Source organism: Aureobasidium subglaciale, assembly GCF_000721755.1.
Source record: "Aureobasidium subglaciale EXF-2481 unplaced genomic scaffold scaffold_4, whole genome shotgun sequence".
NCBI lineage: Eukaryota > Fungi > Ascomycota > Dothideomycetes > Dothideales > Saccotheciaceae > Aureobasidium > Aureobasidium subglaciale.
This window is the reverse complement of record NW_013566991.1, coordinates 21324-36635: the sequence shown is the minus strand read 5'-3', so window position 1 is coordinate 36635 and position 15312 is coordinate 21324. Positions and strand designations below refer to the sequence as shown.

Below are 15312 nucleotides of genomic sequence, written 5' to 3'. Positions count from 1 at the left end.
TCCCCGTGTGTTAGGTCGCTTCCACTCCTTCCTTAGCAGGACAGAGTGAAAGTGAGCTGTGGGAAGGCATTTGGGACTGTGATCAGAATATGTTTGCGTAGAGAGTTTTCGAGTCAGAGGCTCTCATGAACGTCGCTCAATGTCGAGGAAATGTTGTGCCTCGGTGCAGCCAAACGCGTCATGGCAAGATACAGCGAAGTCCCTCAGGCGCGGCTGTCACTTTTGACGCCAACAGTGAGGCCGCGTCAGCGAAGTAATACGGTTGCAGGAACGTTTGTGGCTTCGAGTCTAGCTTATAGGACATGCCATGGCAGCCACACGAGAAAAGTGTCTCTTACCATGCATTCAGCTTCCACACTCCCACAGACAACTCCGTACAATGTCTCTATCAGAAAAGGTTGAAGGTCTCTGTCGTAATCCTCACAGTGTCTCGCAGGCGCTAGCCGAGGATCCCACCCTATCGCCGGGTGAAGCTGCGAAAAGGCTCTATCACCCCGACAATATCTCGATCAGCGAAGGTCATGTACCTTCGAAGAGAGCTCCAGCGACTGATGAGGAGCTCGAGCGCGCTATGCAATGCGGAAAGTTCACCACTCAACCTAGTGAATTGTTCCTCAGAGTCTTCCATGACAGCTTGATGCCATTGGAGCATGATCCTCTGATGGGCTGCTGCAGTCCGTCGCTGGTCGGCTCATCGGGCACATGCCCATTGACCATCATCTCGGGTCTGCCAGATATCTGCAGACACATGTCCAATCTGATTGCACGGGCGGAGAAGGAGGTGCTTCTTGCAACAAACTACTGGATGGACTCGGATGCCTCGCGACTCATCACTGATGGTCTCAAAGAGCTATCAAGACGTGCTGGTGAGAGAGGTGAACGTGCCGTCGTCAAGATTATGTATGACCGAGGCAACGTCAAGCAGGTATGAGATCTACTTGATTTTCTTGATCAACGGACGCTAAGTACAGGTTCAGGTTATGGACAACCACCAAACTGTGCTCGAACCGGAGTATACCGGCAAAAACATCCGTCTACCTTCGACCAAAGAGGCGCCTAATCTTGACATGCAAGTCTTGAACTACCACCGACCAATGCTTGGAACCTTCCACTCCAAGTTCATGGTCGTGGATCGTAGAGTGGGTGTTGTAAGCTCGAACAACATTCAAGACAACTCGAACATGGAAATGGTAAGTTGGGGTGAAATTCTGATATGAGAGACTAATAGCTGACACGCCATCCAGATGTGCCATGTGGAAGGACCTATCGTTGACTCTCTCTACGACACTTTCTTGATCTCGTGGCACAATCCCCTGGAGCCAATCTTGCCGTCTCGTAACACACCAGCCGTTCAAGGAGGATTACCAGCATTCGACCAGGCCTCATTCCGCGGCATGTTCGATGCCAACGGCGAACTCAATGTCCCAGAACGCGGTAACAGTCGTTCGTTGTCTGAAATTGCAGAAGCCGGCAAACGTGAGGTTCTGCCGCTACATGCTCCTGGCGATCCACACTATGATGTAGACATCGCAGCTGAAGTTACTCGCATGCAGTCTGTCATGTCACCTCGGGACGGCGAGACAGGTCCACAAGTGGCAGCCCGCCATCTCAATCGCGGCAGACATCTGGATCTCAAGACAACCATCGAGGGTGAGTACGAGGTCGGCGAGGAGATGACACCGTACATCCCACACAGAGTCCACAAGCTTGTACCCATGGCCTTGGTGAACCGCAAGCCATACGGTGCAACCAACCACAATGGTGTATACATGCCCCAGAACGAGGCCTGGCTATCCGCCGTCCGCAACGCACGTCGTTCCGTCTTCATCCAAACACCCGACCTCAACGCCGCGCCTCTAATCCCCGAACTCCTCGCCGCAGTGCGTCGTGGCGTGGAAGTAACATACTACGTATGTCTCGGCTACAACGATGCAGGCGAACTCCTCCCCTTCCAAGGTGGCCACAACGAAGGCGTAGCAAACAAACTCTACACTTCCCTCACCGCAGATGAGACCGCTGCCCGTAATCTGCTTCACATCCACTACTACACCGCCAAAGACCAAATTGGTCCCATCCACGACAGTTTCAAGCAGCGCTCCTGCCACGTCAAACTCATGATCGTGGACGAACAACTCGGTATCATGGGCAATGGCAACCAAGACACGCAATCCTGGTACCACAGTCAAGAAGTAAACATCATGATCGACAGTGCCGAAATCGTGATGAAATGGCGTCAAGGTATTGAGAGAAACCAGAATACTGGTAAGCTTGGCAGGGCGAGCAATGTCGATGGCATTTGGCGTGATGCGCAGGGTCAACAGGCCAAAGGAGCTATTGGCGTCGACGCGGGAAAAATGAGTTGGGCCAAGGGTATTGTGGGTGCTGTGCAGAGGGTCAGAGGCGCTGGCGGTTTCTAAGCCAAAGCCGAGGAAGTATGGAGGAAAGATCGGTGAGAATGGTAATGATGGTATGGCTGGACGTGGCATGATACTCGAAGTTTTTCCTAGTTTTTGCTTTCCTAAGATAGCTATGGTTTATCCTGATAATGACGAGAAAAAGGAAGATATTGCTTACTAAGTCCTTCTCTTGTGGCCTAACGTGGAATTCGATGATGGCCCTTTCTCCTCCGTACGCTCTTTTGTCCTGCAAGCATACATCGCGCTTTCTCTGACGATTGAGCTGTTCCTTTTCCAGTAGATTGAGTCATCTTATTTTCAATCAGTCATTGATGGGATGGTTGCATTCCTTGAGAAGTTGCATTGAGAGTCGCTCCTCTTCATCTCGGCGATTATATCGCAGGAGTCGCTCTTGCCTTTTTGTGCAATTGGCTTCTCCTGCGTGATGGAAGCGGGTTTGCTCCTTCTCCGTTATAGACCGATGGTATCTCTATTGGCAGGCCATCGCAAAGATTAGTCGCTCTTTTCTTACATATGCATACATATGCACGATGAGGTTGAAAGGGAAGTTCTGGAAAGGAAAAAATGAACGTTCTCATAAAACAATACTAAAAATCGACAAAATGCCAACTAATAATCACTACCTCTACCACCTCCCCCACCCTTCCAACCTCTACAAACTCTCGCAGAGACTAGATTCTACGCAGGAGTAGCCTTACTCATAGCAACCAACCTCTTGACTCCCACCATCCAATGAGCACCCTCTGCTTCCAGCTTAACCTTCATCATCTCGGTGAGAACGGCAGTGGCACGGTCAAAGTCTCTAGCTTGCAGTGCTTGTGCTATCTCGACTAGCATGGCGATAGTGTCGGACTTGACCAGGGTTTCGTTGTTGAGGTGGTCGAAGAGGATGTTGAGACGCTTTTCTGCATCGTTGACGGGGGCGATGAAGGAGGCCGGGGCGCGGGACTTCACACGTGCCATGTCTGCGGACAGAATCTCGTAGACTGGCATGGCGTTGCTGGGGATGTGGCTGCGGTCACCAGGGGCTAAAATTTGTGATTAGCACATGGGTTCAGTGACAAAGAACGAATAGTTCAGAACTTACGATACTTGGCGGCTGCAGGTGCGGATCTCTGAGACTGTGCGGTGCTGGGCCGAGAAGGCATCTGTTGCGGAGCAGCTACTGCCGGAGGCGGGGTGGCCTGTGGCGGTGCAGCTTGAGGTGGTGCGGCTCTGGGTGGGCCTTGAGGAGGACCACGAGGCGGCCCCTGTGGCGGCGGTGGAATAGCCTGGGGCGCGAGAGGCTGCGACGGCGTGGGCACTTGACCATATGGCGTTGCCGGTGCTCTCGGCGCGTATGCAGAAGCTGCGGGCGCGTATGGTGAGGGTGCCGCAGCGCCGTATGGGTTGGGTGGTGGGGCAACATTACGTGGTAGCGGCATGCCACCGACTGCAGGTGTGGGCTGAGACCCAGGTGCCGGTGCGTATCGGTTGCTAGCAGGACCGCTTGCTGTTGTCGTTGGAGGAGGGTTATAAGGAGAAGGACCACGGCCAAGGGGAGGAGCTTGCTGTGGCGGAGGCAGCATCGAGGCGGAAGGCTGTTGTACTGAAGCTGGGGTGTATGCGTTTGACGCAGCCGAGATGGGACGCTGGATCTGTGGAGGACCTGAAGGCGGTGACATGATGCGAGGAGGCATCTGTCCTGCCTTAGGTGGCGGAGGCAAAACTGCAGCAGGCTGCTGGCCGTATGCGCTGCCGGGAGGTGGAGGTGACATCACAGGAGCGTTAGGGAAAGGAGACGACATAGCAGCCACGCCGGGGGTACCTCTTCTCGAAGGCTGAACCGGCTTGGAGAATCCTTCTGGCAAGTCGTTCCACTGCTGCGTCTCACCCTTCTTTGGCGGAGGAGGCACGGCGCTGGGTGTTATACCACGAGGAGGTGCGATGGGGGCGGCGGGTGCTCCATAAGGTCCGGGCTGACCATAAGCCGAGGTCTGCTGAGGCTGGTATCCCATAGGAGCGTAAGCTTGTGCAGGAGGTGCGTATGGGTTTGATACAGCAGCAGGTTGGGCGGCGCCCGGAGGAGCGTAAGCGTTTGGCACACCAACAGGACCAGGAGTCGACATGATGCCGCCACTGGGAGCGTACGGGTTTGCAGCAGCGAGTGGCGCTGGTGTAGGAGCGCCAGAGTAAGGAGCCACAGGCGCGGCAACACGAGCGGCAGCTGCAGGCTGTCTCTGGACCTGAGGCACGACAGGCTTTGTTCTGTTGGCAAGCTTGACTCTTTGTTGAGCCACCTCTGCGGCAGGGTATTTGGAAGGCAGGAGATCCAGATACTTCTCGGCAACCTGCAATTGACCGTGACTGGCCAGAATATCGGCGTATTCAGTGTACTTTGTGTATAAAGGAGCAAGCTTGAAGTTCTCGGTTGACTGACGGTCGGCGTCTTGGAAGTTTACAACTTGACGGAAGACAGTGACCTTCTCGATGAAATCTTGCAGAGTTCTGGCGTGAACTGAGAAGCCAGTCTCGCCGTCGGCTGCTTCCAGACCTGCACTCTCTTTCTCCTGCAGCTCCTGGGCCCAGATGGTAACAACCTTCTCAAGCTTAGATCCAGCAAGGAAACAGAACGAAGCATCTCTTCTCAAAGTTCCCTTGTCGGCAGATTCTGAAAGCGACTCCTCAAGACGATCACCCAGAGCTTCGCACAAGTCAGAGAATTCGGTCTCGTCAGCGAAAGTGCACAGCGTAGCCATGACCTCCTTCCAGTTGGATAGATCAGCGTTGTGAACAACGTCCCACAAGTTCTTGCCCACAATCGAGGCCAGAAGGCGGAGGTAGTTGGGTCCCTTGGCCTTTTGTTTCAGATAAGCGGTCTGTACTTTGTCCATACACTTCTGACCACCACAGATGGCGATCATGAAAGCATCCGACATGCGACCATCCTTCAGGCAAACGTCGAGAGCAGATTCAAAATTACCGAGCATGAGAGCACGTGTGATGTTCTTGTCTGCGTCTGATTCTTGACCGCTGACGATGTGGAAAGGCTGGTTTGTCTTGGCGCCCTTGGTCGCTGCAAGATCGGCCAGGAAGTTATCGCCATCTTCTCCATCAGCGGTGTCGTTGCCGAAGAAGCTGTTCTCATCATCGTCTTTGGGCTTCTCAACATCACCGTTGACACTGATGTCGGCGGTCTTCTGCGCAACATCGGTCTCATCGGCAAAGCCAAGGTATTCTCTCAACTTCTTTCTCGACTTTCCAGCGTTCAGTGTTTCGATGACCTGCCAGTCTGCCTTCTCTTCCTCATTGGTCGCAGCAGAGATCTTCGATTCGCAGATACTGGCCAGATCACCTCCCTTCAAGGACTCTTCAAACTTTTGAGAAGCCTCAGTAAAGGCAGAGTCGACAGCGAAAGTGTCAATGGTGACAGTCGATTTTTTTGAGGTGGCGTCGGTTGCGAGCCTGACGAGCTTTCCTCCGAAACCGAACGACACGCCGGCAGGGCGTTGCATCCACTTGGGGGCCTTGGGCAAAGAGAAAGTAACGTGCTGAGGTTGGCTCTGAACCTGGTTGAAGAAGTCGTCGCTTTCCAAATCCTGCTGAGCAGCCGTCTTCTCATCACTCTCAGCATTTGTGTTTTGGATGGTTTGGACGGCAATCTTGCCATCGAAGGAAGCAGTGGCGAGAAGACCAGGGTTGTGAGGGTTCCAACGAGTCTGGAAGGTCGAGTTCTTGACAACAGGGAAGTCGCCGTACGACTCACCAGTCTGGGGGTTCCAAGCAACTGTGCGATTGTCCTTTCCGCATGACAACAGCAGGCTTGAATCTTGCAAACACCATGACAGAGAAAGGACACCGAGTTCGTGACCACGGAGAATGCGCTCAGGGGCGCTGGAATTGCGCAAGTCCCACATGAGGATCAAAGGATCCTGATCATTGGGGATGGCAGTCATGAGCTTTGTTGCAACATCAGGATCCCAGGCAACAGCGCTGACAGGCTTGCGACCAAAGTTGTTGAGTGTCAAATTCTCCTTCTTTTGTCTAACGTCCCAAATGGTGACGAAGCCTCCGCTTGAACCAGTGGCCAGAATATGAGGAACCTTTGCGCCCTTGTTCCAGTCCAAACATTCGTAATCGTCTGCTCTCGCGGCACCTCCACCCAGTCTGAAGGGATTTGCAATGTTGTTCAAGTCGTAAATGAATAGTTCGCCCTTGGCACCAGCTGTCGCAAGCAGATCGTGTTTCGAGTGATTGAATTGGACAGCCTTGACGGCTCCTGAGTGCTTTGTGGTCCGAGACATGAACGAGTCGGATGGGCTGGATCGGAGTTTCTCGGCGTCCCAGAGATCGAGAGAGCCATTTTCGAGAGCACCAGCAATGATACCACGAGAGCGATCGGCAGTAGGTTGGCTCCATGCAATGTCGTAGAATCTATAGGCGCATTAGAGCTATAACGTGTCTTGTTGTGGGGTACGCACTTGGAGTCGGTTGAAATGCTTCCAACAGGGGACAAATCAGTAGTGGCATCGATCTGGTCTAGTTGCAGGTCCCAGAGCTCGAGGTTTGTCTCGGTCGAGAAGTCATCGTCTACAGCGCCAGCGCGGGTTCCGGTAGCGATTAATGGCGGAGCTGAGCCGGGCGACCATGCGAAGGCCGCAGTGCGAGGAATCTCGCGCAATCGAACCATTGTCGAGTCTTTATGAGCAGCACACCTTAGGTCCGTCCAAGCATGCAACAAACAAAGGGAAAGCGCGGTGGGATGGTGGAAAGGGGCTGGCTATGGGATAATTCTTGACCAGCGTTACAAGGGAGCTCCGGCTTGCCCTTCGTCACACCTGGCCTCCCGCCTCCCGCCTCAATCTGGGGCTGCATCGCTGCCCTCGCCTTGGCATCAGAGATCCGCTCCGCTCTTTTGTTGCATGTCGTCAAAAACTATCAACGCCAACCATATCGATCGATACATCAACACAACTTCAAACCATGTCTGACGCACCGAGACCGAAGGCCACTGTCTTTGTCGGAGGCTTGACCTCTGCCGTCGACAGCCACACTCTACACAACGCCTTCATCCCATTTGGTCCAATCGTCAATATTTCACTACCCAAGCCAGAATTACCATCAAATCCTGAACCGCATCGTGGTTTTGGTTATGTCGAATTCGAGAGTCCTCAGGATGCCCAGGAGTCAATCGACAACATGGACCAAAGCGAACTTTTCGGTCGTGTCATCAAGGTCAACCTAGCCAAGGAACAAAAAGCCGAAGGAGAAGGCCTTGGAAGCAAGACTGCAATTTGGGAGCAGGTCCGTATTCCCATCATTTCCATCGACCCGACAAACATGCTGACTCTGACATAGGAGGGATATCTTGCAAAGCACGCAGTCAGTGATGAGGATCGAATGGCAGCACAAGGTGATGATGACGGCCAAAATGGGCCCATGGACCCAATGCAGGGGCTTGAAGGTCTCGACGTTGCTGGTCCTCAGCAGGCTTGAAGATCTTTTGATTTGTGTTAATCATAGCGAGGCGTTTGGCGTATGCGAAAATTATTCGCAGCATCACAGGAAAGGGAAAAGGTCACGGCATGCTTGATGCAGTTGTTCATTTTTGGAGAACCATGCTATCCTCGTTTCACCAATGTCTTTATCAGGCTTGACCTATAATCAACTTTGCAGATAACGATCTATATTTGGAGCTGAGAGTTCCTCGCTACTGATGAGTGATTGTCTGTAGTGCTCTGGCCTGTTCATGCCTAGTGTCGCGAGTTCCAAGCTGTTTATCGAGACCATGTCTTGTGACGTCTGGAAGTAATAGAGCTAGCTGGCTCAAGCAGATATGAGTATGGTCGTGCGGTATCAGATTCAGATCGAACGATTGCAGGTCTTTACATTTGTCATGCCAGATTATCTTTCGCATGGAACAACAAAGATAAGGCCACGATCAAAACACAGTCAAGAAACGGGCTATTGAGATGCCGCGGAGTGCAGAGAACAGGGTATAGCGCATGGCATATATCAATGCTCCAAGATGCAAAAAAGAATACAGTCTGACCATGAGACATTTTTGACGTATGCTACAACGAGACTCTGATACAAGAACCGGCGCACTGGCACACTTCGTGATATGATGTTTTACAAGTATGCATTGCTTCTCGTCAATCTAGTGGGAGGGCTTGGTGTCCGAGGGAGACGAAGCCTGGTTGTGGCCTCTGGATCTGTACAGGCGGAGGGTACCGTCGGTGAAGAGCTTGCGGATAAGGGAGTAGGCGGCAAAGCTGATGGCGACGCTATTGGGATGTTAGGTGACTGAGTTGGATGGTTTTGAGAGTTGTTGGGCTTACGCAAGGACGACACCTGGATCACAATTGTTAGTCGCAGACAGTGAGATAAGATCAAAGCACACATACCAATGGGAATCAACTCTGGGGGAATCTTCTTGAGAGTACGAAGACGCTGGGAGATGGTGTGTGCTATGGTTTGGCGTTAGGTCGCAATGCTCGGTAGAGAGGCATATTCTAGTGAAGGCATACCGCTGTGCTCCTCCTTCTGCAATTGAGCATTAGTAACAGATTAATTCGAGCCGGAGGCTTGCGCATATGGACGTACGGGGACGGGCGCTCTCAGCTTAGGGGTGTTCTTGAGGCCGCGGGTCTGCTGGAAGATGCGGGCGGCAGGACGAGCCTTGACAGCCTGCAGGGCAGGAGCCTGGGCGCGCAAGGCGGAGGCAAACACACGACTCGAGATCATGTTGAATTGGGCTATACACAAGGGTAGAAGGAACAGATTATAGCACCGCGTGAGGTCAGCAGAGCTTCAATCTGGCGGAAGCAAACTGAACCTGGGGCCGAGCAGCCAATCAGCAGCCGCGTCGCACCCGAGTTGAGGAAACCACGCCAAGACAATCAAGTGCGACCGAGCGATCGAAGACGACTCTTGCTTGCTCGCGCAACAGCTCTCGCATCCCACTACCCATCTCCCCTCAATTACCCTTCAAAACTAATCACAATACCGCAAAAATGGCCGACGATGAGGACAGAGTTACCATGCCCTTCAAGTTCGTGACTGGTACGCAAACGCCCCTTCTTCCATGACTAGTGCTTCCAATGCTGACTGACGTGATTGTAGCGGGTACGTCTTTCCCTATACCATGCGCCGCCACCACCACACGTTCTACTCGTCTACCATGCTCCCTCACCGCTCCCTTCTTCCGCCGATCATACGCACCTCTCAGACCCAGATGATTGACACGCCACTCAGGCTTCGATGCGCGCTTCCCCAACCAGAACCAGACCAAGCACTGCTGGCAGAACTACGTCGACTACCACAAGTGCATCCTCGCCAAGGGTGAGGACTTCAAGCCCTGCCGTCAGGTACGCTCGTTCCACATTCGAACACCAATTGTCAAACAACACATGTCTGACGCGCACATAGTTCTTCCTCGCCTACAGATCCCTCTGCCCCAGCTCGTGGGCCACAAGATGGGACGACCAGCGTGGTAAGTTCTTGCCACATACATCATCTGGACTCTGCAAGGGCACACGACTCATGACATACCACAGAGAACGGCACTTTCCCCGCCAAATTGGACGAGTAAACGCCTGTTCATGCGTGACGAAACAATTCTGCTTTGGCAATTTGGGCTTCAAGTCTCCTCTACTGTCGATAGCATCCATTATTGAGGACATAATCCAATTGCTTACTTCTTTTGCTGACCGCTGTTCGTCTTGACATGGTAGCTTCAAGATTGCATGCACTGTAGTTCAGCCAGTCGATCCAAGCACTGGACATTGGTTTGTTCGCCATCTCTTCTCTCATGCCTCTCATCATAGCACCCTCCACGCACACTCTCCACACATACACATATACACACAAGGGCAGCTATCAGGACGGCGCACAAGTTAATTCACTATAACTCAAATGCGTATCAATTCTCTGCCCGAGAAAAAACCGGTCGATCTGTTGGCACTTCCGACGGGGCGACATGGATGTAGCTCTCTTTATCCGTTATATACCTCTTTTACTCGGGACTCGTCTGCTATGCAGGGGTTCTATCTCCATGGGAAAGAGGTCTGAGATGTTGAGGCTGACATTTCTGTTCTATCTTTTGTGCACTTTTTTTTCTCTCAAACCTACAATCTAAAGTTCTTTCGACGTACCTCTCTTGTTTTCAAATATGTTTCTGCCTTTTTACGTGGGGATGTGTTTGTTATTGCCTTGCTGGAGAGAGGTATTGGCTGTTGCGGTGGAGGTGCCATGTTGTTGTGTTGTGCCCTTCTTCGAGCTTTCACCGATGATCATCGATGATCATCTAGATCTTGAATTGGTTTCTGCATTCCGACAGCTCTTGTTTTGACCAGCACCTTCTGCTGAGATATGGTACATCTCTTTGACCCGGTGTCTCGCCACTGCCTCTCCCCAGACGTTGTCCAGACTTGTGAAAATGTTCATGCCTTTTTACAGCCCCTTTTCCGCGGTCACTCTGCACGATGAGCTACTACTACATCCTCCGCCAAGACTCCACAGTATCCCGGGCTTCCGACCATCGACTCCCCAATCATTGCGTGTAGTCAGCGTTTTACACGATATCGGGGACACGATTAACGAGCGATGGACTACTTGAGAATCTTGTCATCGGCCTGGTGATGGCGCGTATACACCGTGGGCGATGAGACGGAGACAGCACAGAAGCACTGAATGGCACAGCATCTCGGTGGGCACCCGGTAAGGGCGTATGGCGACTGAGGTATGAGAAGAAGGGTTACATTGGCACAGCAGGGAAACCTTATATATCCTTCTCCAAGACAGCAACCCAGCATGTAAAAGGAAAGCAATGGTGGAAAAACTGGACGTGAAAATGGGATTCGTAAGAGAAAGACCAAACGCTATAGAGAAAGAGAAGACTAAGCCTTGTACAAACAATCCAAGAAACCGGCAGCCAAATCCTCAACGATACTCTTATCTGGTAATGCTCCAGCAACACCGTAGAGAGCGGCTGCGTCGCCCTTTTTGAGTGGTTTGCCTTTGCCTTCTACAATGGCTTGTCTTTGCTTTTCTCTTTCCTCTTCTACGCAAGCTTCGAGATCGTTGAGAAGCTCGTCGACTACAGGAACAATGGGGAGGGTGACGGCGACATGGATGGCAGCAGGAGATTGCAGAGCATTCAAGTGCCAGCCCTTGCTACTCATGCCATCGGCAATGTTGTAGATATCCAGGGTGTCAGAAGAGAAAGCCACCACTGAGACCAGGGGTTTACCGAGGATATAGAGGTCGTTGCGGAGAGTGTCCCTGCTGCGAAGACCTTCTGCCATCTTCTTTGCCGCACCGACGATTTGGTGGCAAGACGTGATGTAGCCAGCCTCACCTACGCTCATCATACTCGCCCAACAGCCTGCAATCAGAGCGCCAGGACGAGAACCAGCCATAGAGGGAGAAGCATAAACACCACCACTCCAATCAGGGGAGATGAAGTATTGGTACTTGCGAAGGGCTGCAGAGCGGTAGAGTAATGTACTGTTGCCCTTTGGAGCAAAGCCGTATTTGTGTGTGTCACAAGAGATGGAGGTGACGCCCTTGACGCGGAAGTCGAACAACTCGGTATCGTAGCCTGCGCGCTCAAGGAAGGGAACGAGGAAAGAGCCCAGACAGCAGTCCACGTGTAGAGGAATGTTTCTGCGCAGAGCGAGGCGGGAGAGACCGGGGATATCGTCGATGATGCCGTGGGGGAAGTTGGGAGCGCTGCCGACGAGGAGGATGGTGTTGCTATTCAAGAGGCGAGAGACGTGGGAGAGAGAAGCCTTGTAACTGGGTGCTGGGCAGGGTACGTAGTGGACGGTGATGTTGAAGTAGGAGGCAGCCTTGCGGAAGGCAGTGTGTGCTGTTTCGGGCAAGATGAGCTCAGGCTTGGTGACGCCGCGTTCGATGCGAGCCTTTTCTCTGGCACTGAGGACAGCCATTATGATGGACTCTGTGCCTCCGCTGGTTGTGACACCAGCACCGTCGGCAGGTGCGTTGAACATGCCCAAGACCATTGCCACCACCTCGGCCTCCATCTTCCTGACACCAGGAAAGACATCGGGATGGATTGGGTTGGCAACACCAAACTTGCCAAAGGCTTCCATCTGCAAGTCCTGAAGTTCCTTGCCGCCGTGGTAGACAGCGCCAGACACTCTGCCATCTTCCCAGCGAGTGTGCTTCATCTCGTGCAGCTTTTCCAGTTCGGCGCGCACTTGCTCAGGACCCCATCCTGAGGCAGGCAGTGATGTGTATCTTGTGATACCCGGGCCAGAAGGCACAAGTTTCTTCTCCAATTCGTCCAGTGACTGCTTGATCTCGGCTTGGACCTTGCCTCGTACTCCAGGTAGCCTCAAGAATATGCGGTAGAGTGACTTGCGGAGAGCGGCATAGCCCATCTTCGCGCTTGCGACGGGTCCATAGCCGTAGAGATGTGTTAGTGCGACTCGGGAGTAGCGCAGGAGGAACAGCACGAAGAGCAGATTGCGCAGTCTTGAGAATGGCTTGTTAGTGTTTGGTAGGGGAGTCCAGGCTTCAGGATAGACTTACAGATCGACCGACGTCTTTGCGAGCTGCCGTCTGGCAGCAGGCGTGCGGACGTTGAGCACTTGAGTAATACTGGGAGCCATGATTATCGCTTCCTTTGAGTCGGATAGTCAAGAGGTCATGTTCAAGGGGACAAGGCTGGGATAATTAATACTTGCATCTTGGTCACCATCGAAACAACCTTTGTCTTGGACCCCGCCTGAGAAGCTTCCGTCATCGCCTCGTGCCTCACAGGGTCCGCCTCCCACGAGCAAACCATTCCAAATTAGGTCATGCTTGCGAAAGCCAATCTGTTCGGCCCCAAAACACGCGACTCTGCTCATACAGCAAGTGGGAATAATCTCCGAGTTTGCTAACATATCAATTCATAATCGTGTCATTATATACATGTAAAGATCAAAAAGATCAACATCTCAGGTCGCTTCCGTCTTCCGCTCCTCTTGCCTGCTTGGAGGATCGTTTATTGAGCCATGCCGCCGCCCAGTATCAAATGGATTCGCGACAGTAGTGGCAAACTTCCGAGCTGGAATCTTACGCTCAAACAGATCATCCAGTTCTGCATATGTGCGTCCCTTAGGTTCAGGTAGTCGATAGTATGCCCACACTGTCGTCAAGAAACAGCTGCCCGCCCAAAACAGTCCTGTCTTGGGTCCCCAGTCCCACGCTGTCGGATTCAGCATGTGCGGTGTTAGCACATTGCTGATGATGTTTGCTACTAGGTATGCATTGCGTGCCAACACCATCGTCTTCTGTCGTAATCTGGTTGACGAGATCTCCGAGACGAACGAGTAGGTTAGTGGTCCAATCGTGATGTCGTAGACGAACACGTAGAGAAGAAGCAGCGCGCCGACCGCCCATGATGACGGCTGATTCTTCGGTGCAACACCGATGAATCCGATGATGAGCAGGAGAACCATCATGATAACCTGTCCAAAGAGGAAGAGCGTTCGGCGACCAACCCAAGGTAGCAAAGCCCAAGCAATGAAGACTCCTATAGCACCCAGACCGTATTGTGCCATTGTAAGGTCGAAAGAATAAGCTGTGTTGAGTCCAGCGCGTTCGAAGAAGTATGACGAGAATGCCATGATGCCTCCGCCGCAGAGAATCTGTATCATCCAAACCATGCAGCATATCTCTGTACGGCGAAGCTCGATGCCTTTGAAGCAGTCCAGATATGATGTGCCCAGCGTGACTTGTTTTTCCATCTCGTTGGTGTGTATCATAGCCGCGACGGACTTTTGACTGTCGAAAGCCTCTTGGCCCTGTTTGCTCATCAAGCGATTTACCGATCTCTCGGCTTCCTGGATGCGACCTTGTCGGACTAGCCACCAAGGACTTTCGGGCGCCAAAAACATGGCTACGGCGAGCGGTATCGGCCAGATCCATTGCAATGCGTAAGGGATCCTGTATCCCCACTGGTCAGTTCTGTCGACTAGTGCTCGAAGCACTCCAGATCCAATGATTTGGCCCATGACCTAGCCAAATGTCAGTCTGATGTCTTGTCTTCACGATTTGAGCCAACTTACCCAGCAGAGATTCACGTAACATGTGAGGTACGGTCTGAGCTCTGTTGGAACCACCTCGGCGGCGTAAGAGGGAGTGATGGTCTGGAACACGCCCCAGGGTATGCCGCAAAGAATCTGGCCTACGAGTAGTACCCTAATATTGGGAGAGAAGAATGTGATGAAGATGAAGCATGACTGGCTTGGTGTCAGTAATGGCAGCATCACCCGAGCAAAGCGTACTCACCACCAAAGCTAAGGCACCAATGATTGTCCAGCGTTGACCGTACTTGTCTGCGAAGATGCCGGTCAAGGCTAAGCCGATCATCTCACCAATGCAAGTACCATTGGTCAATCCTGTTTGCCAGGCTGCCGTGACTTGATAACTTCCGTCCTCAGTAAGATGTCCATACTTCTTTGAGAAAGCCGGAAAGGCGAAGAAGCTGAAGATGACCTACGGATTGTCAGATTTGGTCTCATAGCTTTGTTTCTGATACTGACCACCAAGTCATAGCCTTCCATAACAATACACGTCGAGGCCAGGACAGACCATCCTATGGCTTTTGGATACGTCTTGACAGCCGTCCATAAATTCATCGAGTGCTCTTCTTCAAGAGCAGCTCGAGCTCTGTCCAGGACGAGGTCTGGATCTGCCTCGGATCCCGTTGAGCCCGACCCTCTACGCTCACGTAGAGAAGCCAACATTCGGCTGTATAAGTTTAGCAATGGTACCTATAGTGCAATTACAAGACGATAATCGTACCGCTCCATCTTGTCTGTAGGTTTGCTTCCAACTTGGACATCGTTGGGATTTTGCATGATATGTTCTGTTCTTGAAGAGGTTCAGCTGCGATTCT

The 15312-nt window shown here is 52.3% G+C and overlaps 7 protein-coding genes across 7 annotated transcripts; 3 read left to right on the top strand and 4 right to left on the bottom strand.

Annotated features, from left to right (window-relative positions):
- Positions 1-307: 307 nt before the first annotated feature.
- Positions 308-2417, top strand: AUEXF2481DRAFT_63182 (uncharacterized protein; the record flags this gene model as incomplete). Its single annotated transcript, XM_013490962.1, has 3 exons — positions 308-925; positions 978-1190; positions 1245-2417. The coding sequence occupies 3 exons, from the start codon at positions 308-310 to the stop codon at positions 2415-2417; spliced, it is 2004 nt and encodes a 667-aa protein (XP_013346416.1).
- Positions 2418-2983: 566 nt separating this feature from the next.
- On the bottom strand, positions 2984-7198 carry AUEXF2481DRAFT_72619 (uncharacterized protein). Its single transcript, XM_013490984.1, has 3 exons — positions 6878-7198; positions 3505-6830; positions 2984-3445 (listed from the first exon to the last, which is right to left on the bottom strand). The coding sequence occupies exons 1-3, from the start codon at positions 7084-7086 to the stop codon at positions 3096-3098; spliced, it is 3885 nt and encodes a 1294-aa protein (XP_013346438.1). The 5' UTR covers positions 7087-7198; the 3' UTR covers positions 2984-3095.
- Positions 7199-7247: 49 nt separating this feature from the next.
- On the top strand, positions 7248-8143 carry AUEXF2481DRAFT_86572 (uncharacterized protein). The gene is made up of 2 exons (XM_013491005.1): positions 7248-7700; positions 7755-8143. The coding sequence occupies exons 1-2, from the start codon at positions 7380-7382 to the stop codon at positions 7890-7892; spliced, it is 459 nt and encodes a 152-aa protein (XP_013346459.1). The 5' UTR covers positions 7248-7379; the 3' UTR covers positions 7893-8143.
- Positions 8144-8273: 130 nt separating this feature from the next.
- Positions 8274-9143, bottom strand: AUEXF2481DRAFT_77571 (uncharacterized protein; the record flags this gene model as incomplete). The annotated part of the gene is made up of 5 exons (XM_013490988.1): positions 8274-8683; positions 8738-8750; positions 8804-8866; positions 8927-8942; positions 9003-9143. The coding sequence occupies 5 exons, from the start codon at positions 9141-9143 to the stop codon at positions 8557-8559; spliced, it is 360 nt and encodes a 119-aa protein (XP_013346442.1). The 3' UTR covers positions 8274-8556.
- Positions 9144-9351: 208 nt separating this feature from the next.
- AUEXF2481DRAFT_37162 (uncharacterized protein) lies at positions 9352-10059 on the top strand. The gene is made up of 4 exons (XM_013490836.1): positions 9352-9466; positions 9653-9766; positions 9828-9891; positions 9956-10059. Exons 1-4 carry the CDS (start codon positions 9413-9415, stop codon positions 9988-9990), a joined length of 267 nt encoding a protein of 88 aa, XP_013346290.1. The 5' UTR covers positions 9352-9412; the 3' UTR covers positions 9991-10059.
- Positions 10060-11296: 1237 nt separating this feature from the next.
- Positions 11297-13036, bottom strand: AUEXF2481DRAFT_26999 (uncharacterized protein; the record flags this gene model as incomplete). The annotated part of the gene is made up of 2 exons (XM_013490764.1): positions 11297-12899; positions 12957-13036. 2 exons carry the CDS (start codon positions 13034-13036, stop codon positions 11297-11299), a joined length of 1683 nt encoding a protein of 560 aa, XP_013346218.1.
- A 330-nt stretch (positions 13037-13366) lies between these two features.
- AUEXF2481DRAFT_63175 (uncharacterized protein) lies at positions 13367-15160 on the bottom strand (the record flags this gene model as incomplete). The annotated part of the gene is made up of 4 exons (XM_013490960.1): positions 13367-14428; positions 14480-14653; positions 14703-14909; positions 14957-15160. The coding sequence occupies 4 exons, from the start codon at positions 15158-15160 to the stop codon at positions 13367-13369; spliced, it is 1647 nt and encodes a 548-aa protein (XP_013346414.1).
- Positions 15161-15312: the final 152 nt, after the last annotated feature.